At 34.3% G+C, this 24,992-nt stretch overlaps 1 protein-coding gene across 2 annotated transcripts in view; it reads right to left on the bottom strand.

Moving 5' to 3' along the window:
• Positions 1-17,908: 17,908 nt before the first annotated feature.
• LOC6641692 (lachesin) overlaps positions 17,909-24,992 on the bottom strand; it is a 28,596-nt gene continuing 21,512 nt past the window's right edge. The window contains exons 6-9 of one of the 2 annotated variants that reach the window (XM_047011049.1): positions 23,860-24,010; positions 23,009-23,151; positions 18,753-18,875; positions 17,909-18,574 (exon numbers count right to left, since the gene is read on the bottom strand). In XM_047011049.1, coding sequence (XP_046867005.1) covers positions 18,369-18,574; positions 18,753-18,875; positions 23,009-23,151; positions 23,860-24,010 — 623 coding nt within the window. In that variant the 3' untranslated portion in view covers positions 17,909-18,368. The remainder of the gene's footprint in view (positions 18,575-18,752; positions 18,876-23,008; positions 23,152-23,859; positions 24,011-24,992) is intronic. The other variant, XM_002064649.4, reaches the window with a different exon arrangement.

Raw genomic sequence — 24,992 nt, 5'->3', positions numbered from 1 at the left:
AATAACATCGAGCACATGCCACGCCTCTGCACCAACACCAAACGCCCCCTCATCTGTGTCCCATTTGAATTGTAACTTTTAACTCCATTTATTGTAAATTGTTGTCGCTCGTAGGCGTGGCATCTATCATTACAGATAAGGAAACAGAAATTGTGCGCGTGTTTTACGCTTGTCTTGAACAATATTTTCTTCTTTCCTTTCTATCTCCACCTCACCCTTCCTATTGCCCGTTCTTGAATGCGCAGAGGATTCCCCCGTATTCGATTTTCCATAAAAGAAAATTTGCTGGCGGCACGTTCTATATGCCTCTGACAAGCGTATGCGATTAATGTTGAATATGCTGGAATTTAAGAATTTCCGTTTAAAAATATTTAAATGTTCTCAAGTTAATTTTTTCTTTTGTCAAAACTTACAAATTTATCTTAAATGCATTTCAAATTACCATTTCTAGCATATTTTTGCGACAATTTTCCAAGCCAATTCCACAGGAAAAACAATTGCATACTTCTGGGCATTGCTAAAAAAAAACTATGTGAACGATATGAACAAAAATTCCCTTGTATGCTTGCCTAACAACAGAGTTATGCGTTTCGAGGAGTGGGTGGTAAGCGTGGCATCTGAAAGTTTTTGTGCCGAACATGCTTGCCATACTTTTTATCTGGCCAAGCATCCAACCAATTCTTTGGACCAAATGAAAAGAGTTTATTAAGAAGGAAGCAAAGTACAAAAGAACTTAGGGATATACACAGTTTCTAGGGAAGGGGTTAGGGGGTAAACACCCGTTCCATGCAAAAGTTATAAGTGCATTTCGCATAAATGGAAAATTGTTCAATTTATTGAAAGAACGTGGCTAGCTACAGCAGAACTTTATGAAATTGAAAAGATAAATATTTCTCAAAATATTGGTCAATTTGGTTAACCTTTCACTCCTTCTCCCTCGCCAGTTCTCCATACCCAAACATCCATTGTAATGGCCATAAATGAGGCGAATCAAATTTGATTTGAAAACCACAATCATAACAATAAGAACAATCCAAGGACAACATTTAAAGACGATAAAAATATCAACCAACCATCCAACAATAAAACATTCAGAGGCAGCCAAGTGAGCGCCACTCGAAGCATTGTCCAAATGACATCAATAAAATATTTAAAGGAACTCAAGAGGAGAAAGAAGGCGACAGTGAGAAGGAAGTTGAAGGAAGAGGGTGCTAGTCTCCCCCTTGACTGGCGTCGTGGCCAACATGCTTAACGGGATAAACCAGGACGCGTTCAGATGTTGAATGAGAACTCACTCGAGGTGGAAGATGAAGCTCCGCAATTCCGACTTCTCGTGCTTATACTCGTTCTCGTCTCGTTTTCATCTTGACTTTGAAGTGGAAATGCTGGAATTTGAATTCAATCGCAATTGCAATCGTTATCATCTTCCTCCATCCTCCTTTTCACTGCTAACCCAGCTATAACTGGCTTTTTACTGCGGCTTCGGCATTTCCTTGGCTATTCCGCCTCGACTTATTTGTTGTGGGAAGCGGCTTAGACTCTTGTTAGCAACGTCTTTCAGCTGTTTACGGGTCTTAGACTATAGGGAGAAGGCGTAAACAAACGAAATAGATAAAGGGGGCGTGGCGGACATAAGTTTGTTTTGCGATTGAGTTGATCCGCTCTAGAAATCGCGGACGGACAATCAGAGGAAAGGACACTTTTACTCCTAGATGGGTTGCTGATGATAGCACAACCAATTGAGATGGCCAAATTGGGGGCAATTGGAATGGGGAGGCACTGAAAGGGTATGCCGACTGTTGTTGTTGTTGTTGCCTTTGGGGTTTGGTCTATCACTTTTGATTTCTCATAATTTCTACTCTGCATTTCTCTCAATGAGTTTTTTTTCATCTTGTTCCGATGAGATTTACATATTTTAATCAGAGTTCGAAATCGACGATTTCCCCAAGGCAATCAATTTGCCGGGCTGATTCTTTCTTGCTCCTGGAGTAGTTGAAGCCAACAATTTTTTGGTCTTGTTTGATCTAATTTTTCGACGGGCTTTAAAAAAGAAAATTTCCATCTACAGCCTATGTCAACTCGCAGTTTAGTCTACAGTTTGTTATCGCCTGAGGAGGATTTTCCGCCTGCCAAGTCGACGCCATCGTCGAGACTGAGGCTTAGTCCTGGCCGCAGGACAATGATAAATGACCCTCTTGTGTCGTCATGTTGGTGTTTAATTTTCAAACATTTAATTTTAAAGTGCTTTTATTGCTGCCACCTGCAAACAGGGTCAATAAAATATCGAATTACATTTTAATATTGCTTAATGAGCTACTTCCTCTCCCATCGACTCAGTCGTTAAGTGTTTTACAGCAGTTTGCGGGTCATGAATTTTAATGTGAATTTAATATAATTAGTCGAACAATCTTTATGGATGCTGACTTTAAAGATGAGAAGAGACAAACACAAAAAGAAAACGCAACCAATAATCTGGCTCTGAAAAACTTTCTTGTTCTGTGCGTTGAATGGATAGAATGGAAAAGGGAGTGAGGAGAAGAAGGACCCAGAATGCAATTGGGACATAAATTTCCATTTTCGGTTTTATGCCCTCGAGAGTTTGTAGTAATTTAACGCTAAGTTTTTCGCTTCTCTTCTGGCTGAATTGTCGGTCGGTGGCGACTCGCGACGGAGGTGGCAGCAGCAGCAACAATAAAATAGTAAACATGAAGGAAAATAAGAGGAAAATAAGTCGGGCAAAAAATGAGAAAAGGAAATTTTACTAAGTGTCCCACAGTCTGGGGTCTACAGCGTGCTGACCGACGTAGAAAAACTTTTACCCCCTTTAAATACTCTAGCAGGGAGGGTATATTAATTTTGAATATAGAAGCGACAGTCTCTTTGGCTTTTCCTTATCTCTCACTTGAAATTTACAGATTTTACAGATTTACAAATTCATCTTTCAAATAACTTAAATGCGAAAGCTTCTATGCGTAGTTGTGTTTTTATTAAACATTAATAAGTAATTAAAAGAATCCCAAAAGCTAAAATCAATTCTCTATTTAGAGCATTTTCTGATTTTTCAGTAAAAGCTTTAGGAAAGCATAAAAAGTTGTAATTTTTTTGAGGCCAACTTATCTTAAACTCTGTAAGAGGATAGAAAATTCCACCAGACAAAAGTAGTCCGACACTTTGTGCCCATTTTTATGGGCTGTAGTGGGGGGGATCTTCAATTTACTCGACTCTGAGTGGTTTTTGTTTTTGTTATTTATCTTGGCCTGGTTACGGACCAGTTTTTCCTTCATTTTCCTTTTTGTTTAGTTTTTTGTTGAACTTTTTCTTCTTTTAACCGAGTATTTACTTGTGTTTTTTTTCGGCGGCAATTTAATGTCATCATAAATACAAATTCAACTTGCTGAAAGCCTTTCACACTGTCCGCTTGCTAGTTTGAGCTTGAACTTCATGCTGGTCTGGTTCATTGTGGTAGACAGAGTTACTTTAATTCCTTTTTCAATTCTATTAAGCCACAAGCAACCAACTCAATTGCCTATAAATTTTCGCTGTTATCAAGTCAACCAGTCAGCCAGTCGGTCTCCCCTCCCCCTCACCACAACCGTTCGGTCTACCAGGCATTCGGTCCACTTATTCATACAACACGTGCGAGAAGGATGCATCTGCTTGTTGCCATACACTCTGGCACATTATTTAGCCTTTTTTTGTTACCAACAGCAAAACTATTAACCAATTGGACTAAGCCGACATAGTAAGTCTCTTTCCAAAACTAAAATTTACTCTTAATATTTGCTTGGAAACATACATTTAAAATTTTGTTAAATTAAATGACTAAACAAAGGTTGCAAGAAAAGTTAGTTTTATTGTTGGACTAAAATGTATGCAATTAATTTACAGATAGATTGAGAATTAGAAAATGTTCAAATATGATTGTTTAATTTACTTGGAATCTTTGATTATAGTTTATGGATAGCAATTAAATTGTATTCTTCAAAAGACCTTTTTTCTTTTTAATCTAAATCGAATTGTAAGTCTACTTAGAGTTATATTTAATGATGAGGATTATTGATATGTATGGACAGTTTTTGTCAACGTGGTTACATTTTTGTTGATATTTGGTTTATATTAGACGGTATGAATTTAAGAGGTTTATTTCAATATTTAGTTGTATTTGGGATATTCTGTGATCATGTGGAGGGCTGGTATGGAGGGTATGAATGTTATAATACTAAAATAATTGAAAATAAAAAAAATATATAAACAAGGACTATAATTTTTATTGAAAGTTTGAAATGTATATTACACGTATTGTAAATTTTGATAACGATTAACACTTTTAATGATGTAAAGCATCAAGAAAACGATTTCGAACAAATACCTTCCTTTAGATCTTAAATTTATTGAATAGTTGCAAGTTTAATTAATAATGGGGAGAACTCGAGTAAAATGTGGGCAAAGCTAATTCGTCTCATTAAGTCGCATAATAATGCGGCTTTATTAGGATTATATCCCATTTAATCTTTTATTTGAAATCAAAAAGAAACTTGGACTATAAAAGAAAAGGAGTATAACAATTCGCTAAATAAAACTCATATTTGAAATCAGTGCTTAAATTTTTTCTAAACCTCAACCGTTTTTCTTTTAAATTTTACAATGATTTTTCTTATTTACTTATAGACAAACTCTCTGTAGGGTATCTTTGACAAAGGAGAGTCGCGTTTTCCTGTGCATCATGTCCTTGCACTTGAGCAACACGGGCAAACAAATATATATATATATTATATAGAAAAATCCTCTACACACACACACTCGCTTAAATTCTATGAGAATAACAAAAAAGAAACCACCGGGACCGGGACATGTTTTCCAGCGGGAAACCATCCAACACTCCAGCCCTCTGAGAACTAGAAGAATGAGAGGAGCCACAAGTGCCGACTTTGCTCGGCATTTGTTTTACCGTTGACTGCAAATTATTTATGCCACATAAGGGTGAGTAGGGGGCGGGGCAACTCCCTTGTGGGTTCCTCACCTGGCAATGCAATCAAACCAAAGCGTCGAGAGGCAAACAACACAGAAGCCACATTGCCATTTTCCACTTTCACTTGAGTGCAATTTTGCTGTTGCTGCAGTATACCAACTTTCTTCTTCCTCCTCCTCCAACGCCTACCGGAAGTTGAAGTCTTTTGTTTTCATTTCCGTTATTTAATGCAAGTGCCATTGTTGTTGCAGTTGCTCTAGGTGCCAGCTGCCTTGACTAACATAATATATGGGATGGCCCCCTCAAACAAAAAAAAAAAAAAGAAAATAAAAAAATAACCAAACCCAAAGAGAAGGTAAACTTTCAACGCTGCTAACTTGTTGGCACCTAACTATACTCCACTCCATTTTGGTCCTGGTTCTTCTTGCTTTCCGGCTTGCTCTCTCAACACTTGGCAATATTTTTTTTTTCTTCTCGAAAGCAGCGAAATTTGCATTCGCGTGTGTTTATTTGTTGGCTTTTTGACTACAATTTGAAAAATGTTTGCATTTTACCTGCAAGTTTCTCCGTCTAAACGAAGTTAACCAGATTTTCATGTGCAGATAATGATTTTCGCTTTATTTGCATGGCGATTTTTATTCCCTCCACTTTTTACTTTTACAATTTTTGTGTGTGCTATTTCTAGTTGGTTTTGGCTTAGTTGGTAGTTGCCGACAGAGTTACTGGAGGGGGAAGCAAGTTTTGTTTAGTTACCGTCTGAAATTTATGAGTACATTTTCTGGGTACTGCGTAAGTAGATTGCGAGATTTCTTTTCGCAAAAGTTCGACGTGCACACGTATGTGTGTATATATATAGGTATACATATATATATTTCGGTGACTATAGTCAGCTATAGCTAAGACCGATTATTCCCGTTTGGAGACTGTTGAGCTTGTGGCCCTTGCCTGTTTGCTGCTGGCTGACCGCCTTGCCGTGCTTCACCTTCTCCTTCAGCTTCAGATGCTCCAGAGTTATTCATGGCCATTTGAATACTTCGGGCTCGCATAGCTTGAAGTCGTGAATAAAGCCGAAGTCTATCAGCAATACTATATGTTCGTCGAATGGCCGGTGGAATATGATAAGTCGGCCGAGCTGGGTAGAGACTCTCAACAGGAACAAATTGCAAGAGTATTTTGATAGAGCGGGGATGAACAATCGTTCGTACAAACATTATGCCGCCACGCCTACGTGAAGGTCCATTAGCAAGATTTTGTCCCATTTGAGAAGATCCAGGAATGTGAGTCGTATTTGCAGTCGAATTGGTCTCCAAGTTAACTGCCTGATCTTGTGGCGTGGCCTCAGATTCTTCAGTCTCGACACGAAGCGAATTCACAGGGTTTTGTGAGCTTGCCATTTCGTTTGGTTACTTGCTTTATAGATTCCTTAAAAATTAGCAACAAAATATATTACTAACTTAATTTCTAATATATTAATTTAATTCCTTACCTTACAACAAGGTATGTAGCGTTAGGAAAATCTCTCGGAATACAATGATTTTAGTTGTTTTCTTCTAAAGCCTTACAATTTTCAATTGACAGTTGCTAAGCAATGACGACTAGATTTCGCAAAAAGTTTCTTTGACCCAGAAAGAGTTGTTAATTTTTTCTATCGAAAATAAATTTTATGTTTATCGAAATGTTGTCACATTTTTGTTTTGTCTGGCAACTCGCATGCATTACAGCATTCGATTCCGATTGATTTTGTCAAATCGGCTTTGAATTTTAAAGAGAAATATTTGTAGTTAGTGAGATTCGTGTAACTTTGATGAAGAAACATCTGCCATGTCTGCCTTGATATACCTTAATTTAAAAACTATTGGAATGCAACTTGGTATTTCATTATTTGTTTATGTTCCCATGTTGGCCCAAACGGACCACTACTTTTGGAATATATATTCTTATAGCTGCTATAAAAAGAGTCGTTCGAAACGGTAGCTTTCAAGAGGAAAACTTTTTTTTTATAAAAGATGGACCTTAAACACAAGTTAGGCAGATAATCTACATACATAGGTACATAATTGTCATTTAGATTTATATAGATCAATTCAGATATTATTAATCATATTCCAAGCTTAAATTAGCTCTCATAAAAATATTAATTATACACTTGTCAATAATTGCAGGGCATTAGGGTTTTTGAAAATTTTAAGCATCCGAATATGTATATTTTGTTTCTTCACGATCTCCATGTACATGCCATACCAATATTATATTATTCTAAGTGTGTCCAAAATAAGAAAAAGGGTCTTTCATATCTTAGCTAAGCTCAGGAGTTGTTTGATATTACTTTCGTCCTTATCCCCAAAAAAGTTACGTTATAAATAAGTAAATTTATCTGAGCTTTCTGCAGGACTTTCCGTAGTCTGATAATATTAGTCGATGTTAATCAAAAGGGACTAGAATTTGGTTAAAGAACAACCAGAACATAGAAGTATCCTGTTCTGTGTGATACATATTTAGATATAAATGTATGCATGTAAATACATTAAAATACGTATGTATTTGTAACGATTAAACTTCTTAAAGTTAATAGAATTTGTTTTAATCTCTTAAACTTTTCTCCACAATAGTTAAGCCTATTCAACGCAACATTTTGGAATTAATGATGTATTCATAAATAACTATTAACTGGAAAAAAATTATCGGGGTGCTCAATTGAAGTTTAATAGAGATTATTAACGGCTTAGGTGATATTTGTAAAACCAAGTTAGTGAGTATCCTCAACGAACGGTTTAGACTTTATTGTTTTGCTATTCCTTTTTGAAAAATTTTGGCCTAAGGCTCAATAATGGACATTAACAAAGCCGAGCTGTTGACTTAGCCCTTTTTTAGACCATCATCCTATCAAATCAAAGTTTTGCCAACTTTTTGGCTCAACTGCATTTGCGTTTACGCTCCATCTGCCTGGCACATACATATACACACATACACATACACACCAATCTACACCCACAAGCACAGATTGTACTCAACTGACGGCCACAAATTGCTTTTTAATAACTCAACTAAGCCAACTAAAACAAGAACAACAACAAAAGCCAACAAGAAACAACAAAAATTTGACCAACTAGAAGTTAAATGAAGGCATCAACATTCCCAACAACAAACTAAGCTAATCGACAAAACCATCCGGCTTCCCCCCAAACCCATTGCCCTTCGCTTATCTCCTCATTCCGCCTATATATACGAGGCAAATCTCTGTTTTTGAATAGTTACTTCTTCTGTTACCCTTTGATCCTTTCCAAGCCATTTCTCCAATCTGCACACTGCCAAAAACTTGAAAACTTCAACAATTTGTGAATTTAGTGGCAAAAGTTTGCTTAAAATTTTTGTTCTTCCCCCACTTTTTCATTATCGTTTCGAGTTGTTGTCATTTCTCATTCAGTGTGGTGCTTATTGAGATACTTTTGCGGAAGTTGAAAACCAAAATGATATACTGCATACAATTAGAAAAATATTTGCCATCATTTGTCCGAGCATTGCATTTCATTATGATGATGTTTTGTTTTTCTAAAAGTTGATCGAATTGTACTTGTTAAACTCATAAAAGTATTAGAAGACAAGGCAATGAATTACATGGTTAATTTAACAGCAGTGTGAAACAAGTGCACAATGTAAGTGTATTATATAGTTCCCGATGTTGCAATTAGTGAGTTGGCGTTATGTCATAATACACTTAACTGTTAAGTATATTATTCAAACTGGTATTATATAGTTCAGTATATGTAGAATGTCAAAGGATAAAATGTTTCTTCTTTTTAACATACACAATTTTCTAAATTTAAAGCCAATATCATTCATAAAAATATAAAGTTTTTCAGTAAGAATGTAAACAATTTTTTAATTTCAATTTCGTATATGTATGTATATTCAATTTTCTGGCTGCACTAAAACCATAGAAAAACGGGATCTAAATATTTTTAACTGACACATCTTCGTTGAGTGATCGTCGCAAACGAATGGGGATATTACTTAAGTCCATGTTTTAGTTTAATTTTTAACATAACTGCTATCTTTTACTAACAATACAAACCATTTATTGTTAGTGGACAATACTTTTGTCCATGGCTGTAAATCTAAATGCTATATGGATTTTGGATATTAAGCTTCGGTATTTAAAGGGATTCCAATGAAAAGGTTTAAATAAATGGAACTTTATTAAGTGTTCTTCAAAAAACGAAACCCTTGGGTTTATTATTATTATTGTTATTTATTATCATTTAATTGTAAGAAAGTATTAATTCCAAGTTACAATGAGTTGTGAGGGTAGAGAGACAAAGGCTTCAGGCTTCTTAGGGTTTATATTAAAAAACTTTAGCGCTGTAGGAATTATTATTTCTAAAAATGTTGACTCTCAAGAAACTTAAGAACTGATCTAGAGGAAGACTAGGGAATTTCCCCGAAATATCGACTTATCTCAATTAAGTCTTCGAAATGGTGATGTATTTTGTATCGTGTTTATGTCGTAGATGATTGGCGCACATTCTGCTATTGGTTTATGCTTCGTTTTTTATCTATACATTTTCTATTTAGCTACTTTCCAACATTTTTTATAAATATTTAACATTTTTAATATATATTTGCACCCCTTGCATTACCCCCTGCAGAGGGTGTTATAAAATTGGTCAGATGTTTGTAACGCACAGAAGGAGACGTTTCCCCATAAAGTATATATATTCTTGATCAGCATGAGAAGCTGAGTTGATATAGCCATGTCCGTCTGTCCGTCTGTCCGTCCGTCTATCCGTCCGTCCGTTCGTCTGTGCGAATGCGTTTTACTCAGCCGTCTTAAGAGCTATCGGGCTGAAATTTTTTTTCGGGGTTTTTTATTACTTATTATAGCTCTAGAAGAACTAGAAGAAACATTTTCATAAAAATTCATAAATTACAATTACATACATCAAACACATTTCAGTGAACAAATGTTGAAACTTTGCAATGGCAATACGATTATGTATACCGAATTTATTGATTGGCATTTAAGTCCCCATTTATTCATATTATTTGTGCACGAATACAAAAGAATAATAAATCGTTAATTAGTTATTTCATGTTTTCTGTTTTTTTAAATTTGGACTTTACTATCCGATGAAATTTTAGGGTATGAACGATAATCTTTCTTTTAATCGATACTTTTGTTATCGATGTTAGACAAACTTACTCACCTCCAAAAAAAAGTAGCATTATCGTCTCCAACAGGGCATAGCAGGCTCTGCTTTTTACGGGTATAAAAGCAGGCCGACTCGACGATTTTCTTATTCATTTGTTGAGCTCTCTCAAGGCAACAACTGTTTCCTTTTTTTTTTTTTTTGATTTCAAATCGCTTTAAAACGTTTCCAAACTAAAGCGGCGAGACCCACTTTAAATCCTTTAATGGGTTATATTTTCCTTTATATTATAATTCAAACTTAAAGTGATGAAAACTCAATAGGCAAGCTCGGTCGTGATGAATTGTTTTCATACTTCAATATTTTCCTTAATACTAGCATCCAAAATTAAAGTATTAACTCAATAGACATGCTCCATCAGGACACATAATTTAAATTTCTTGATATATTCCTTAATACCAAAATCCAAAATTAAAGTATTAACTCAATATGCAAGTTCCATGCATTTGTCCTTAATCCCATTAACTGACGCATTATGAACGTCGTCTTTGTATTCATACAGGTTAGGCTTTTTTTGAACACACAATATAAATAAACTTATAAAATTTTTTTTTATAAAAAACTTAGAATTTTCCTTTAAATTTATATCTTTTTATACCCTTGCAGAGGGTATTATAAAATTGGTCAGATGTTTGTAACGCACAGAAGGAGACGTTTCCGACCCCATAAAGTAGAAGCTGAGTTAATATAGCCATGTCCGTCTATCCGTCTGTCTGTGCGTAATGGTTCTCTCAACTAGATAAACAATTATGGCTAATAGTTTCCACATTTGCAAATTACCATGTCCTTGACAGTAACACTCACAGAGCCACGCGAATATGCAACTTTCCCTGAAATTGCATACATGTTATCGACATCTCTTCCTGTGGCATTTTGTTTTCCCTGAACACATGGCAACATAAACCAACATTTAAATAGTTATGACTGCTAAAAGAGAACACATACAAACATAAAATTAAACTGTCTAGAATGCAGACAATATAAAAGAAACTATCAAGAGAAAGAGTAGACAGAGACAGAGAATGAGAGAGCGAGAAAGAAATAACTGAAGAGACAATGTTAGAAAGGGACAGAGAGAGAAATGTTCCATATGCTAGGCAAAACATTTTCTGGTTTATTTTTCTCCTGTTTCTGTAATAAAAACTAATTAAATCTCCACGAGAAAGCATGAGTGTTGAAAGAAGTGAGACTAAGAGGGAGAGGGAAGAGAATTCTCTTCTTCGTGTTTGTTGTGGCATAACATGTTTCAACACTTTGCGTCTAGCCAAAACATAGGCTGAATGGGGGCAAGGCAAGTGAAGTGGTGTGGGAGAAGAATGGAGGAGTTTGGCAGAGAGCAATTCAAATCCACATTGAAAATTTAATAACCAAAAGTTTTTTCCCCTAGTTGCCAAATTGCAAAAGTGCGCTGACTATCTTTATCCTTCTATCCCGCTCTCATTCTGCCGCTCTCTCTTTCACTCTCTTTTGCTAATTGTTGTTGTTATTCATTTATGTTTTATGCGGCATTTCCCGCTGACGTTGAACATTTTTTTGTTTGGTTTTTTCTCTTGGCACCGGAAAAGTTTTCGCTGGCAGACGGAGAGGAGTTGCAGTTAGTGTCGAGCTGTGATTGTTGTTGGTTTTGTAATTATTATTGTTTGGCACTTTCAGAAGCTGCTAGTCGCACTCCTTTCTCCGCTTGCTTCTTGTACTGCTCTTCATCCAGATTTCGGGAGTGCCTAAGTAAAAAGCAACCGCAGCAGCCAGAAGTGTCGACAAAACGAAAACGTAATAAAATTGTTGGCAAACTTCCCAGCAGCCGAGACGAGGCACATGCCACACCTACAGTCACACACACACACACCTACACATCTAATGGCATTGTAAAGCTCGTAAGCAGGTGTAATTGAATAGCCCAGTCTACACCTTCTCCTACTTCTGGCTCCTCTGCATAGAGCCAACTTATTCACCTGTCTTCTTTCGCTGTTGGCACCAGAGAATTTCAAGTGAGCAATGCCGAGACAAACCCCAAAAGTTATGCTATATTTGAGTGTCTCGCTCTGTGGATGTGTATGTGTTGGATTTCCACCGAGTGAAGAGGAAAATTTCATATGCATTGTGTAGGGATATTAAATGTGATAATTGCATTAATTGCCCGACAGTTTGCCACAAAAGCATAACAGCATAAAGAGGCAGATAAATCTGAGAGAACACAACTATGAAGAGCCAATGAAATTTAATAGTTTTGTAATTGTATTCTTCACAGTCCTCCCAAAAATAGACTATATAATTTGGAAGAGAATTCACTTCATACCTTCTAATAAAGAAAAGGCAGTAATTAATTAAAATTTGATGGTCTGTTACATGAATGGCTAAATGTTTTATTACTTTCATTGCCACTACAGATTGTAGCCGTAGGGTAACTCAAATTACTCTTCCGTCACTTCAAAGGGACACTAGATACACGCCCATTAAGGGCGTTAAGTCATTATTCGAGTGGCCCATGGCCATACAGACGATAATTTGATATTTTATTGAAATGACTTTTGGCTATAAATACCAGCAGACACTTTAAAATTAAATGCAAATTTGTCATTCGGCAATAAAAGCAACAGGAATCATTTATCATTTTCCCCGAGATTTAACTAAGCCTCAGTCTCGTCATCAAAGACTGCTAAGCGGGGCCTTTAAATGTAAATTTATTTTTTAAAGCTCCCCAAAAACACTACTAAAAAACCGTTAGATAGAATAGTCTAGAAGAGAAATAAAAAATCAGCTCAGCAAATTGATTGCCTTGGGGAAATCGTCGATTTCGAATTCTGATTAAAATATGTAAATCTCATCGGAACAGGATGAAAAAAACTCATCGAGAAATTGAGAAATGCAGAGTAGAAATTATGAGAAATCAAAAGTGATAGACCAAACCCCAAAGGCAACAACAACAACAACAGTCGGCATACCCTTTAAGTGCCTCTCCCCATTCCAATTGCCCCCAATTTGGCCATCTCAATTGGTTGTGCTATCATCAGCAACCCATCTAGGAGTAAAAGTGTCCTTTCCTCTGATTGTCCGCCCGCGATTTCTAGAGCGGATCAACTCAATGGCAAAACAAACTTATGTCCGTCACGCCCCCTTTATCTATTTCGTTTGTGTACGCCTTCTCCCTATAGTCTAAGACCCGTAAACAGCTGAAAGACGTTGCTAACAAGAGTCTAAGCCGCTTCCCACAACAAATAGCCAAGGAGATGCCGAAGCCTCAGTAAAAAGCCAGTTATAGCTGGGTTAGCAGTGAAAAGGAGGATGGAGGAAGATGATAACGATTGCAATTGCGATTGAATTCAAATTCCAGCATTTCCACTTCAAAGTCAAGATGAAAACGAGACGAGAACGAGTATAAGCACGAGAAGTCGGAATTGCGGAGCTTCATCTTCCACCTCGAGTGAGTTCTCATTCAACATCTGAACGCGTCCTGGTTTATCCCGTTAAGCATGTTGGCCACGACGCCAGTCAAGGGAGAGACGAACACACTCTTCCTTCAACTTCCTTCTCACTGTCGCCTTCTTTCTCCTCTTGAGTTCTTTTAAATATTTTATTGATGTCATTTGGACAATGCTTCGAGTGGCGCTCACTTGGCTGCCTCTGAATGTTTTATTGTTGGATGGTTGGTTGATATTTTTATCGTCTTTAAATGTTGTCCTTGGATTGTTCTTATTGTTATGATTGTGGTTTTCAAATCAAATTTGATTCGCCTCATTTATGGCCATTACAATGGAAGTGTGGGGATGGAGAACTGGGGAGGGAGAAGGAGTAAAAGGTTAACCAAATTGACCAATATTTTGAGAAATATTTATCTTTTCGATTTCAATAAAGTTATTCCTTAGCTAGCCACGTTCTTTCAATAAATTGAACAATTTTCCATTTATGCGAAATGCACTTATAACTTTTTCATGGAACGGGTGTTTACCCCCTAACCCCTTCCCTAGAAACTGTGTATATCCCTAAGTTCTTTTGTACTTTGCTTCCTTCTTAATAAACTCTTTCCCTCTGGCCCAAAGAATTGGTTGGATGCTTGGCCAGATAAAAAGTATGGCAAGCATGTTCGGCACAAAAACTTTTCTATACCCACACGCCCACACACATTCCATTTTTTATGTACCCTTTCCATTATTGGAGATGCCCCCTTGCCAGTCCACAAGTAAACGCATAACTCTGTTGTTAGGCATGCACAAAAAGAAATTTGCTCATTTTTTAGCCTAAAAGTATGCAATGCATTTCGGGGAAACTTTTTAACAATGGCGCTAGATAAGAAGGAAAAATATTTGGAGGACCTCGCGGCTTTAATGGGTTAATCAAAGAGATGTGTTTTTTCTATGCAATTTCCAAAACATTTTTTACGTTATTTTTTTTTACGTTATTTTTTCTGGCCACTTCATTTGGGTTTGTTTGTTAACTTTGACAAATTTCTTATTCATCTTTTGCATTACTTCTCTACGGAAATTGTTTCGAGTAGTTTTCCATATAGTTTTTTCGTTTTCCTTTTTTTCTATCTGCGACTCCAAACTTTGTCCAAGCAGATGCAATTGCCATTTAGGGGGGCTAAAAAATGCAAAAAAGAAAAATGAAATAAAATATAATTTCCCTTTTATGCAGATGAGTCCTTTTTCTGCGTCCCTTGGTCGTAATGAAATTGACATCTTGTGTCGCTATTTCAACCTGATTCCATTTTTCCTATTTTTTTTGTCCTTAACTTGTTTCCTCATCAGGCATCTGCAGTCGTCTTTTTCGTTTTGTTACTCTTTGGTGTCTTTCAATTCAATTTCCGCATTTTGTTTGGCTTCTGTTTCTCCTTCCTGCTTCTTGTCCACTTTTTTTTTTTAATCCGACCCAACAAAAAAATTCACTTTCATAAGTCAGTTATTAAATGAGTTTTTCTTTACAGCAATTTTTGACAATTTGAAAACTGAGAAGCGGAAATAGAATCAAAATCATCAAACATGAAACTATTACAACTACTCAATTGTTTTTATTTATTATGTGTTACGATATTTGTTTTAAGCATTTGTTTACAATACTAAAAACTAAGAAGATGTCGATAATATCGGAAACAATTATTTATTTTACATTTTTAGATTAGGATATGTTTTAAACTTGAGATTAAAATATCTCATTGGTCGTAAGATTCTCCATCAGAAAAATATTTTGTTGTATTGTGGGTCTGATTTACTGATTACCTGTCTCAGTTATATAATTATTAAAAGCTTTGATATTTTAGAATTTTATTCTCAAAAGAGCTCAGGCATTAAATGTTTAAGCCAAGCCATGGCAAAATTCAAGAGAAAAAGCATAATGCAATACGGTCTTGATGTTGGGGTTAAGAAAACTATGCAAATTTCATTATAAAATGTAAAATATTTCCATTTTGTTATTTACTGAAACTCTTTTTCTTGCACTTTAAATAACTTATTGTATATGTATGTGTGCACTTACCTTTAATACAAAATTGTAGTAAAATTATCAATAAGCTTTCGAGTTCAACCAACCACTTTTCAGTCTACTCATCAATTGGTCTCCTCCTCCCCCCTTTCACCCAATTATCATCATTAACCATGGCAACATCGTTTGCAATGTGCAATGTTGCACTTAAATTGTTGATTAAAAATCGTAATGAAATATGCATGACAAAAGTTTGTTTCAATGTGTCATTGAAATGCAACTGCCACGCCCCTTTCCATACGCAAACTAACGCATATAGCATCATTTAATTGAATATGCGAATTGTGTGTGGTATGCAAAGTGATGTCTGTGTGTGTGTGTTTTTGTATGAGTGTTTGAATTACTTGAAAAGTTGCAAATGGCATACAAAAAAAAATTAATATAATAAAATTGCAAAGCGTATATAATGCGGTCGAAGGAAAGAGGACAAATGGATCTGCATCTGCAGGATCGAAAAACTATATATGCACGTAAAAAAAAATTAATAAAAAATAATAAAAAAAACACTGCATTCAGGTTAATTGTTTATTAATGTTATTGATGTTTGTTATTGTTTTCGGAGTAAGATGAGTGAGGGAAGAGTAAACTGATGATGAAATAGGGGGAAAGGGGAACTGGCGATGTTTAATTTGGTTGCTAATTAAGCATTTAACACATAATTTTTAATGTTTGTTGTTTTTATTTCAATTTGCTCACTTTGCATTTCTCTGTTACTCATATACATATATAGATAGTTATATATGTAGTTATGTATGTATGTATATATTTGTGTATTCATATATATAATTTGGTTTCCTTTTTATTTAAATTTATGCCTCAGTTACAACTCATTTTATATGCTTAAATACATTTTACATAAGTATAGTGTATATATAATTTATTTTTTCATTTTACTTTAATATATTTTTTGTTTTGTTTTTTTATCTTATTTATATTACTCATTAGTAAGTATATTTAACATTTCTTTGTTTGCTTTGACATTTCAAAGCTACAGATAAACAATTTCCAATCTAAATGTTTAACATTTTTGCTTCAATTTTTACATCAATTTTAGGCTTAATTTAAATATTTCTTCTATTTTTGTTTTTAGCTTTAGTTGTTTGGGAAATGCGGATATGAAGTAGTTCGGAAAGCTTCCACGGTGAAGGGAAATGTTTTCTTTTTGAATTAAATATTTTGACTAAATAATTTTTATTTCAAACTCTTTCAGAACGAATATATTATGGAAATTGGGAAAGATTTTCGTTTCAAAGTTATGTTGGATTTTTTACTTACTCATTTATCATTAATTTACTGATCCAATAGCTATATATTTTTTTTAACAATCAAAACTAAAGTTCACACTAAAATGCTTCGGCTATAGAAATTTAAAATTGAATTTTTTTCACTTAAAAACATTTTTGTAATTTCTTTCCAACATTCCAGAGTTCAGAAAAATAAATTTATTTAGAACCAACCTTGGTGAGTGAGTCTGCTTTTTAAAATGTTTGTTTTTGGTAACTTAAATATATGTATTCTAATGAAATTTTTTTCAAAGAGTTATTTTGAAACTTTTATAGAACTTCAGACAATTTGAAAATATACATATATGGCACTTATTCGAATCAACATTTTATTAAAATGTTCAAATGTTAGAATGTAATTTTAGTTCGATAACCTTTAATTGTCAAAAATATAGAATACTTCATTTCGTAAACAAAATAAAGCTCAAAACAACAATCAAAAATTGCTTAATTTTTAAAAAAGAAATTGAATAGATTGCATATCAAATTAATGCTTTATTTGTATTAGACTTCTTTGAAAATTGGCTCATTAATTTTGTGGAAGTTTTTGGGATTTTGAAATGGTTTATACGTAACAATATATTATGTATGTATATATATTTCAGTTACCTGTGATTATACACTTATTTTTCTTTTTTTAGTAATAATACATACATATGAAAGCTTTCTCCCACTCGTTGGAAAATAAAACGTAAGCTTAAATTACTTTTCGCTTGTTAAACCAAATCAATTAATAACATAATTTTGGCTTTATCTACAAAATATCATTTATATCAACTATACATATTCGATATAACTACAAATGTATGTATGTATATGTATGCCTGTATTTAGTTTAAATGATTTTTATTCTCGATATGTGTGAGTGATTTTTATATGTTATAATTTGAATGTTGCATATCTTAAGGCGTCTATACTAAGCATACTTTTGCAATTGTTCTCCAAATGTCTCTGTGTGTGTGTGTTTATGTGTGTGTGTGTGTGTGTGTAGATGTGTGCCTGTCTTTCTATATATATAAATGCCTTTAGCGTTAAACGCAGAAATATATAATGTGATATTCTAATCATTATCAAATTGTTTAAACATTCACAATTATGATTTTCAAGCACAGCATTTAAAGCAAAATTATGTTTCATTTACCCTTTCCTCTTAATATGTGAGAAGCTTGTTTTGCTTGTTTTTTGATTTTTCCTATACAGATACATTTATACGTATGTGTCCAGCTAATTGTGATTATACCATAATACGTTTTGTTTGTTTTTAACTAAGCTCTCTGTAGGCCTAGATTTTTGTTTTTTTTTTTTTGTATATAAGGGGGCGGATCATATGTTTAGGGTCACTTTACTAAGGGCTATACGAGATTAGATATAACCATAGATATATATATATATTTTTATATATAAAGCCTTAATCTTAGCTAGATCTGTGTTAAATTAACATAATCTTAAGCCTAACAACAACATCTGCATGGTAAGGAGCCACGCTATGGCCACCGAACGAGTGGAACTTCCCTTGGACTCTCCATCAATTTCATTTGGATTATTGCCATTGACTCCTCCTAGGGAACTTTGTGTTTTATCTAAGAAGGATTTTTGTTCAGATAAACCGATTTCATTCAAATTCGATTGATATCGTGTATCTGTGTGATGCATTCAATGATAAAATTGATGGGGCATGAAATGAAATAAAAGTCGAGAAGGATAGATTTTCAAATATGTTTTTTAAAATATATGAATATAAGTAGGAGATAGATAGAAAGTGGGATCATGATATCATGAATCAATAGTGCCCCATGTTTATTTTCAATTGGTACTCACTTTTATCCTGTCCATAGATGGAACGAGTCGAGTCGCCCCCATTACCATTGACATAATTACTTTCACCCCAATGTGAATCGGTTGTATATATGCCCGATGAGGCTGTCGTCGGCGGATAGGAGACTGTAAACAAAAAGTTGACAATACTTTTTTAGAACTTACTAAAGGGGAAGCCACAGTTGTTATATATGTATACAAGCTTTACATTTTTATTGGTATATTCATAGTGTCTATATTATATTTATATGGTATATTCTATTATTTGGTTATTGTTCTTGCTGTTGTTCTTTTCATAAAATTTACATTTTTCAATTTGGCATTTTCATCACGTTTCATTTCATTTGGGTGTTTTTATTTATTTAACAAATTGTTTTTTCTTCCTTCATTCGGGCGGGTTTTTTTTATCCCACTGTTCTGTCATTTTTTTTTTTTTTTGTTTTCCCAGGCATGAGAGAAAAAAAAGTTCGCCTGTTGGCATTTCATACGCCTCAGTTGATTATGCAAAATGCTAATTATTTTGTATTTTCATAATAATGTGGCAATATGCACATTTTGTACTACCCACGACCATCACCATCATCATCCACTCCCTCCCATTCTCTCCCCTGAACACACAAACATGACACCCATCATTTGGATGTCATACTTATTATAATTAAAGTTCCCAATATTTTGAATTTGTTCAACAATTTTTCATTTCGGTTTACAGACTAATGGCAATTGCAATTTGTCATAGTATTTGGCAATTTTAAATATGCAAAATCGTTTGGTCATCATCTGATGGCAGTTGATTTTAAATGAAGTGTACAGATATTTGAAATTGTTTAATGGTTGTCCCAGCAAAACGTGTAAAATTAGTGACTCCTGAAATTAAAGGAGATTTATCTACACATCTCTCTGCTGTAGGAATTCCTTTTGGGTAAGGAATTCCCAAAAATATTTCTAATTTAGTATCAATTTGGTAATGGAAATACTTAAGATCAGATTGAGTTATACTATATAGACATGAAATAAAAACCAGATGATTTTTTATACCCTTGCAGAGGGTATTATAAAATTGGTCAGATTTTTGTAACGCACAGAAGGAGACGTTTCCGACCCCATAAAGTATATATATTCTTGATCAGCATGAGAAGCTGAGTTGATATATCCATGTCCGTCTGTCCGTCTGTCCGTCCGTCCGTCCGTCTGTGCGTATGCGTTTTACTCAGCCGTCTTAGGAGCTATCGGGCTGAAATTTTTTTTCGGGGTTTTATAAAGTATGAAAACCATCAGGATCGGACCACTATATCATATAGCTCTAGAAGTACTAGAAAAAAATTTTCATAAAAATTCATAAATTACAATTACATATGTACATACATCAAATACATTTCAGTGAACAAATGTTGAAACTTCGCAGTGGCAATACGATTATGTATACCGAATTTATTGATTGGCATTTAAAGCCCCATTTATTCATATTATTTGTGCACGAATACAAAAAAATAATATATCGTAAATTAGTTATACATTTAATGTTTTCTGTTTTTTTAAATTTGGACTTTACTATCCGATGAAATTTTAGGGTATGAACGATAATCTTTCATTTAATCGATACTTTTGTTATCGATGTTAGACAAAGTTACTCACCTCCAAAAAAAAGTAGCATTTTCGTCTCCAACAGGGCATAGCAGGCTCTGCTTTTTACGGGTATAAAAGCAGGCCCACTCGACGATTTTTTCATTCATTTGTTGAGCTCTCTCAAGGCAACAACTGTTTCCTTTTTTTTTTTTGATTTTAAAACGCTTTAAAACGTTTCCAAACTAAAGCGGCGAAACCCACTTTAAATACTTTAATGGGTTATATTTTCCTTTATATTATAATTCAAACTTAAAGTGATGAAAACTCAATAGGCAAGCTCGGTCGTGATGAATTGTTTTCATACTTCAATATTTTCCTTAATACTAACATCCAAAATTAAAGTATTAACTCAATAGACATTCTCCATCAGGACACATAATTTAAATTTCTTGATATATTCCTTAATACCAAAATCCAAAATTAAAGTATTAACTCAATATGCAAGTTCCATGCATTTGTCGTTAATCCCATTAACTGACGCATTATGAACGTCGTTTTTGTATTCATACAGGTTAGGCTTTTTTTGAACACACAATATAAATAAACTTATAAATTTTTTTTTTTAAAAACTTAGAATTTTTGGACTAGTATTCGAGAAACAGGAATAATCCTTTAAATTTATTTCTTTTTATACCCTCGCAGAGGGTATTATAAAATTGGTCAGATGTTTGTAACGCACAGAAGGAGATGTTTCCGACCCCATAAAGTATATATATTCTTAATCAGCATGAGAAGCTGAGTTCATATAGCCATGACCGTCTGTGCGTATGCGTTTTACTCAACCATCTTAAGAGCTATCTGGCTGAAATTTCGGGGATTTTTTTGAACCCGCGAAAAATAAAGTATGAAAACCATCAGGATCGGCTCTAGCTCTAGAAGAACTAGAAGAAACATTTTCATAAAAATATAATATTGGATATAAAACCCCAGATCCCAAAAAATTTGAATGTGATCGGATAAATATAACACAAGTTACAGTCAATATAATAATCGGCTCTGCCGGCAGCGCTGCTTGCTATCTACTACATCTTTAGTCATCAACAGGGGAGGCATACACACACAGACGCAACGCTACATAAAGTGTATGTGTATGCGTGCGTTACTTTGCTTTGGGAATAAGGGAAGAAGAACAAATTGTAAAATAGAGAGTAAAATTGTTTTGTTTGTATATTGATGAATTAAGTTGCCGAAAACAAATTTTGAACATGTAAAATTATTATTACCAAGGAATGCAAGGGTATATAAACTTCGTCATAGCCGATGTTAGCTTCTTTGATATTTTTATTTTGAAATTTGTTTATGGCAGAATCAATCTTTAAGTATACAAATCGAATTTTTTAAGCGTTTGTGGCCAAAATTTTGTTTCATTAATTTCTTTAAAATTTCTACAAATTCTAAGCTTTGCAACTCTGTGTCTTTATCTGTTTTCCTTCGATTTTTTAAATTGATGCTTTTGGCAATAGTTTGCACTCTGAGAGTTCTTTGAGAACTTTCCTTGAACATATTTCTTCTTTTAAAGTGTCTCGTTTCTTAAAGTACCTATATCTTTAATTGAATTTTTATTTTAATTCGTCTTTCCTATTTAGAGCTTTATAAACCAAAAGTTACTGCCAACTAAGTTATTGAAAGCTATCATCGTTTTATCATAAGTGTTATCATCATATTTTTTTAAAATGGTTTTTAGTTAGTCCTATTTAAAGGTTACAATTGTTATTAAACTTGAAAATGTTTTCATTTCAAAAGATAATTACTCTATTGAACTCACTTAAAGTGAAATATAGATTTGGTTCAAGTTTGAAAGAAATTATTTTCTTTAAGAATTTCGCTTTGCGCAAATCTATCACGTAATTAAACTAAAAACGTGATATTAACTTGCAACTTCAGGCATTTTCCTTTTGCCTCCTTTTTTTTTGACCAACCAAGAAGCAAGAGGAAATAAAAGTTTCACATTTTTCTTAGTTCGTTGAAATTTAAGTTTCGTCCGAGATTTTGAAGCTCATATGAGACAGAAATTTTATTTTTTGCTTGTCAGTCGAATCCTGCCCCAATCCCATTCGCAAGTCTCAGCTGTTGTCCCAGTCTGAGCCAACTCTACACCTTAACCAAAGGACGTGACTTGATTTCCTACTGGCTTGATTATGGGAGGTTTTCTTTTTCTTCTCTTTGCCCAACGAGCAAATGTCCTGCCACATTTCGTCCGAGCCGGCAAGGAGGCAATTAAGACTGTTCGGAGTATTAAATGCGGTTGAGATTTTTTTCCTTTTGTTTTTTGGCTTTCATTCACTGATTTTGCTTTCTTTGTATTCGCCTCTCGAATGTCTACCAAATGGCTAACATTTGTCAATTTGTGTTAAGGCCAATGCGGTAGTTCTTCATGGATTTCTTAATTAGTGGAGATTTTCGCTGTTAAAGTTTGATAAAGTTTACTCGATTTTCTTAGCTTTTGCATATATCTAAGAATAAGAATAAAGCAGTATTTTTTTGATATTAAAATGCTTTTTGTGGCTAACTTTTCGATGTTTTGCCACAACAATTAAAAATGCATTTGCCCTAATGGCATTTTGAGAGCTTTGCTATGTAATTGTCATTTTGTTCTAAGTATAGATGTATATGCAAATGGGTTTGAAGCTTACCATATAGTCTTATAATGCCATCCGTTTCGCCTCTTGGGTTTTTGGCCACACACTTGTAGATGCCATCATCGCCGCTCGAGACATTGATAATGGTCAGTTTCATATGAGTCTTATAAGCCGGTACACCGACGCTCGATTCAACTCTGAAATTGATTAATAATCATTAATTGGTTTTTATATAGGAGAACTCCTGTAGTCGACACGCTCTGGTTATAGGCATCCGTATACCATTTTCTTTTCTATTTATATATATTCAATATTGTTTAACTTATCTTGCAAATCGTATGAATACAATAACTACTTTATTACTACATAAGTAGATCAACTTTTATTCCTTTGCAATGTAAACTTGGAATTTTGTGATTGACTTTACGTTGCCCTTAGAAGTATGCTATACTATTTTAAAAGTATTGCAATTTGGATGTCCGAGTATAAAAACATTTAAACTGACCTAAGACTGATCTAAAACTACACAACTAATTTCTATATATAAATTAAAAGAGTGTTTACTGATGGTATAAGTTAATAAAGAAGGAATCACACAAAAAAAATTTGGCTAAGGAAAGTGAGATATGTAAATTATTTACTTCTTCCACCTACATCATGATAATAATATTCTATTATTTCAGCTTCATACCCTGAGTAAAAGTTACTTCTGACTAGTCAATAAGCATTGATGATTTGTAAACACAGTTACTTTAATCATGGGCTTAGATTGGAAGAACTAACTAGAATTTTCTGCACTTAAAATTCCATAAAATTGTCCATTTATAAGCACTAAGATTAATGCTTGCTTTTAATTTTTGAATTTGAATTTCGATTCATATTCTTTTTATGTAATTTTTACTTACTTGTACTTGTGAGAATCGTGAATGATTGGTCCCTCGCCGCGTGTCCAGTAATTTAAGGATGTGGGATGAGCCTCCGTGAAACATTCGATGGTAACATTGAAACCTTCTGGTGCACCAACCAATTGATGTGGTATGAGTAGCATGGGAGGAACTATTTGTAATAAAAAAAATGTAATAATTAGTTGCCATTTTTGGTGGAAACTCTTCCATCGTTTGGCTAATGTTTTGTTCATTTATACATCTATAGAGTGCACAAGTATCCGGTAATTAGTCCTGATATCATCAAGCATCGAAACTAACCCACTTAACACTTTGCTGCTTAACCCCTTGACAACTTAATTAAGCTGCTCATTTTATCACACTTAAGCCGTCGTCACACTTAAGCTTATTTTGATTAAAAAAGGTGGACAAGTAGGAGGCTCCATCAGCAGGGGTTGACGGCTTGATATCTACTTAACCGAAACTCTTCATAAACGTGATAAACAAAAAAATAAATTAAGCTCCGAGGCTAATTTGTGTCCAAGCTGATTAAAATTTCAATTGGTTGGGTGTTTTTTTTTCTTGTTCTTTTTTTTTTTTTTGTGAGTTCAGGGGTTTTGGGCAAACAAAAGAACAAATGACAAGGCAGAAAGGTTGGAGCAAAAAAATAAAAACAGCCAGAAGGTAAAAATGAGAAGCATGCGCTTCCATTGTATGCGATTCTCGCCTTAATGATGATGACACGCTGACAATAAACTATGTAAAAGAAAGCCCACCAAAAAAGGGTGTTCATTAGTTGACTCTCGTTCAGTGGAGAAAAATGTCATTTCCATTTAATATCTTAATTAAAAATGTGCGCTGAGTGCGCTCGAAGTGCTATGCTTTCTTTGGTTTTCATCCAAAAAACGAAATAAAAGACCAGAAATTTCTAAAGATGTTTTTCGCTTCTCACATAATTAGAAAGGTGAGTGCAGGCCAAGAAAAATACTGAATAATGCTATTCATAAGATTTTTCTTGAAAAGAAAAATAGTTTTTACCTCATCTAGCTATCTTTCTCTAACACTTACTGTCCGTCTCATTCTTTCTTGTTAGTAAAAGAACTAAGAACTTTCTCTTGGGCAAAATAAAAGACTTTGGCTTTCGTGGTGACTTG

This window comes from Drosophila willistoni, assembly GCF_018902025.1.
Source record: "Drosophila willistoni isolate 14030-0811.24 chromosome 2R unlocalized genomic scaffold, UCI_dwil_1.1 Seg200, whole genome shotgun sequence".
In the NCBI taxonomy this organism is placed as follows: domain Eukaryota; kingdom Metazoa; phylum Arthropoda; class Insecta; order Diptera; family Drosophilidae; genus Drosophila; species Drosophila willistoni.
Note: the sequence above shows the minus strand (reverse complement) of the source record. Positions and strands in the feature narration are given on the sequence as shown.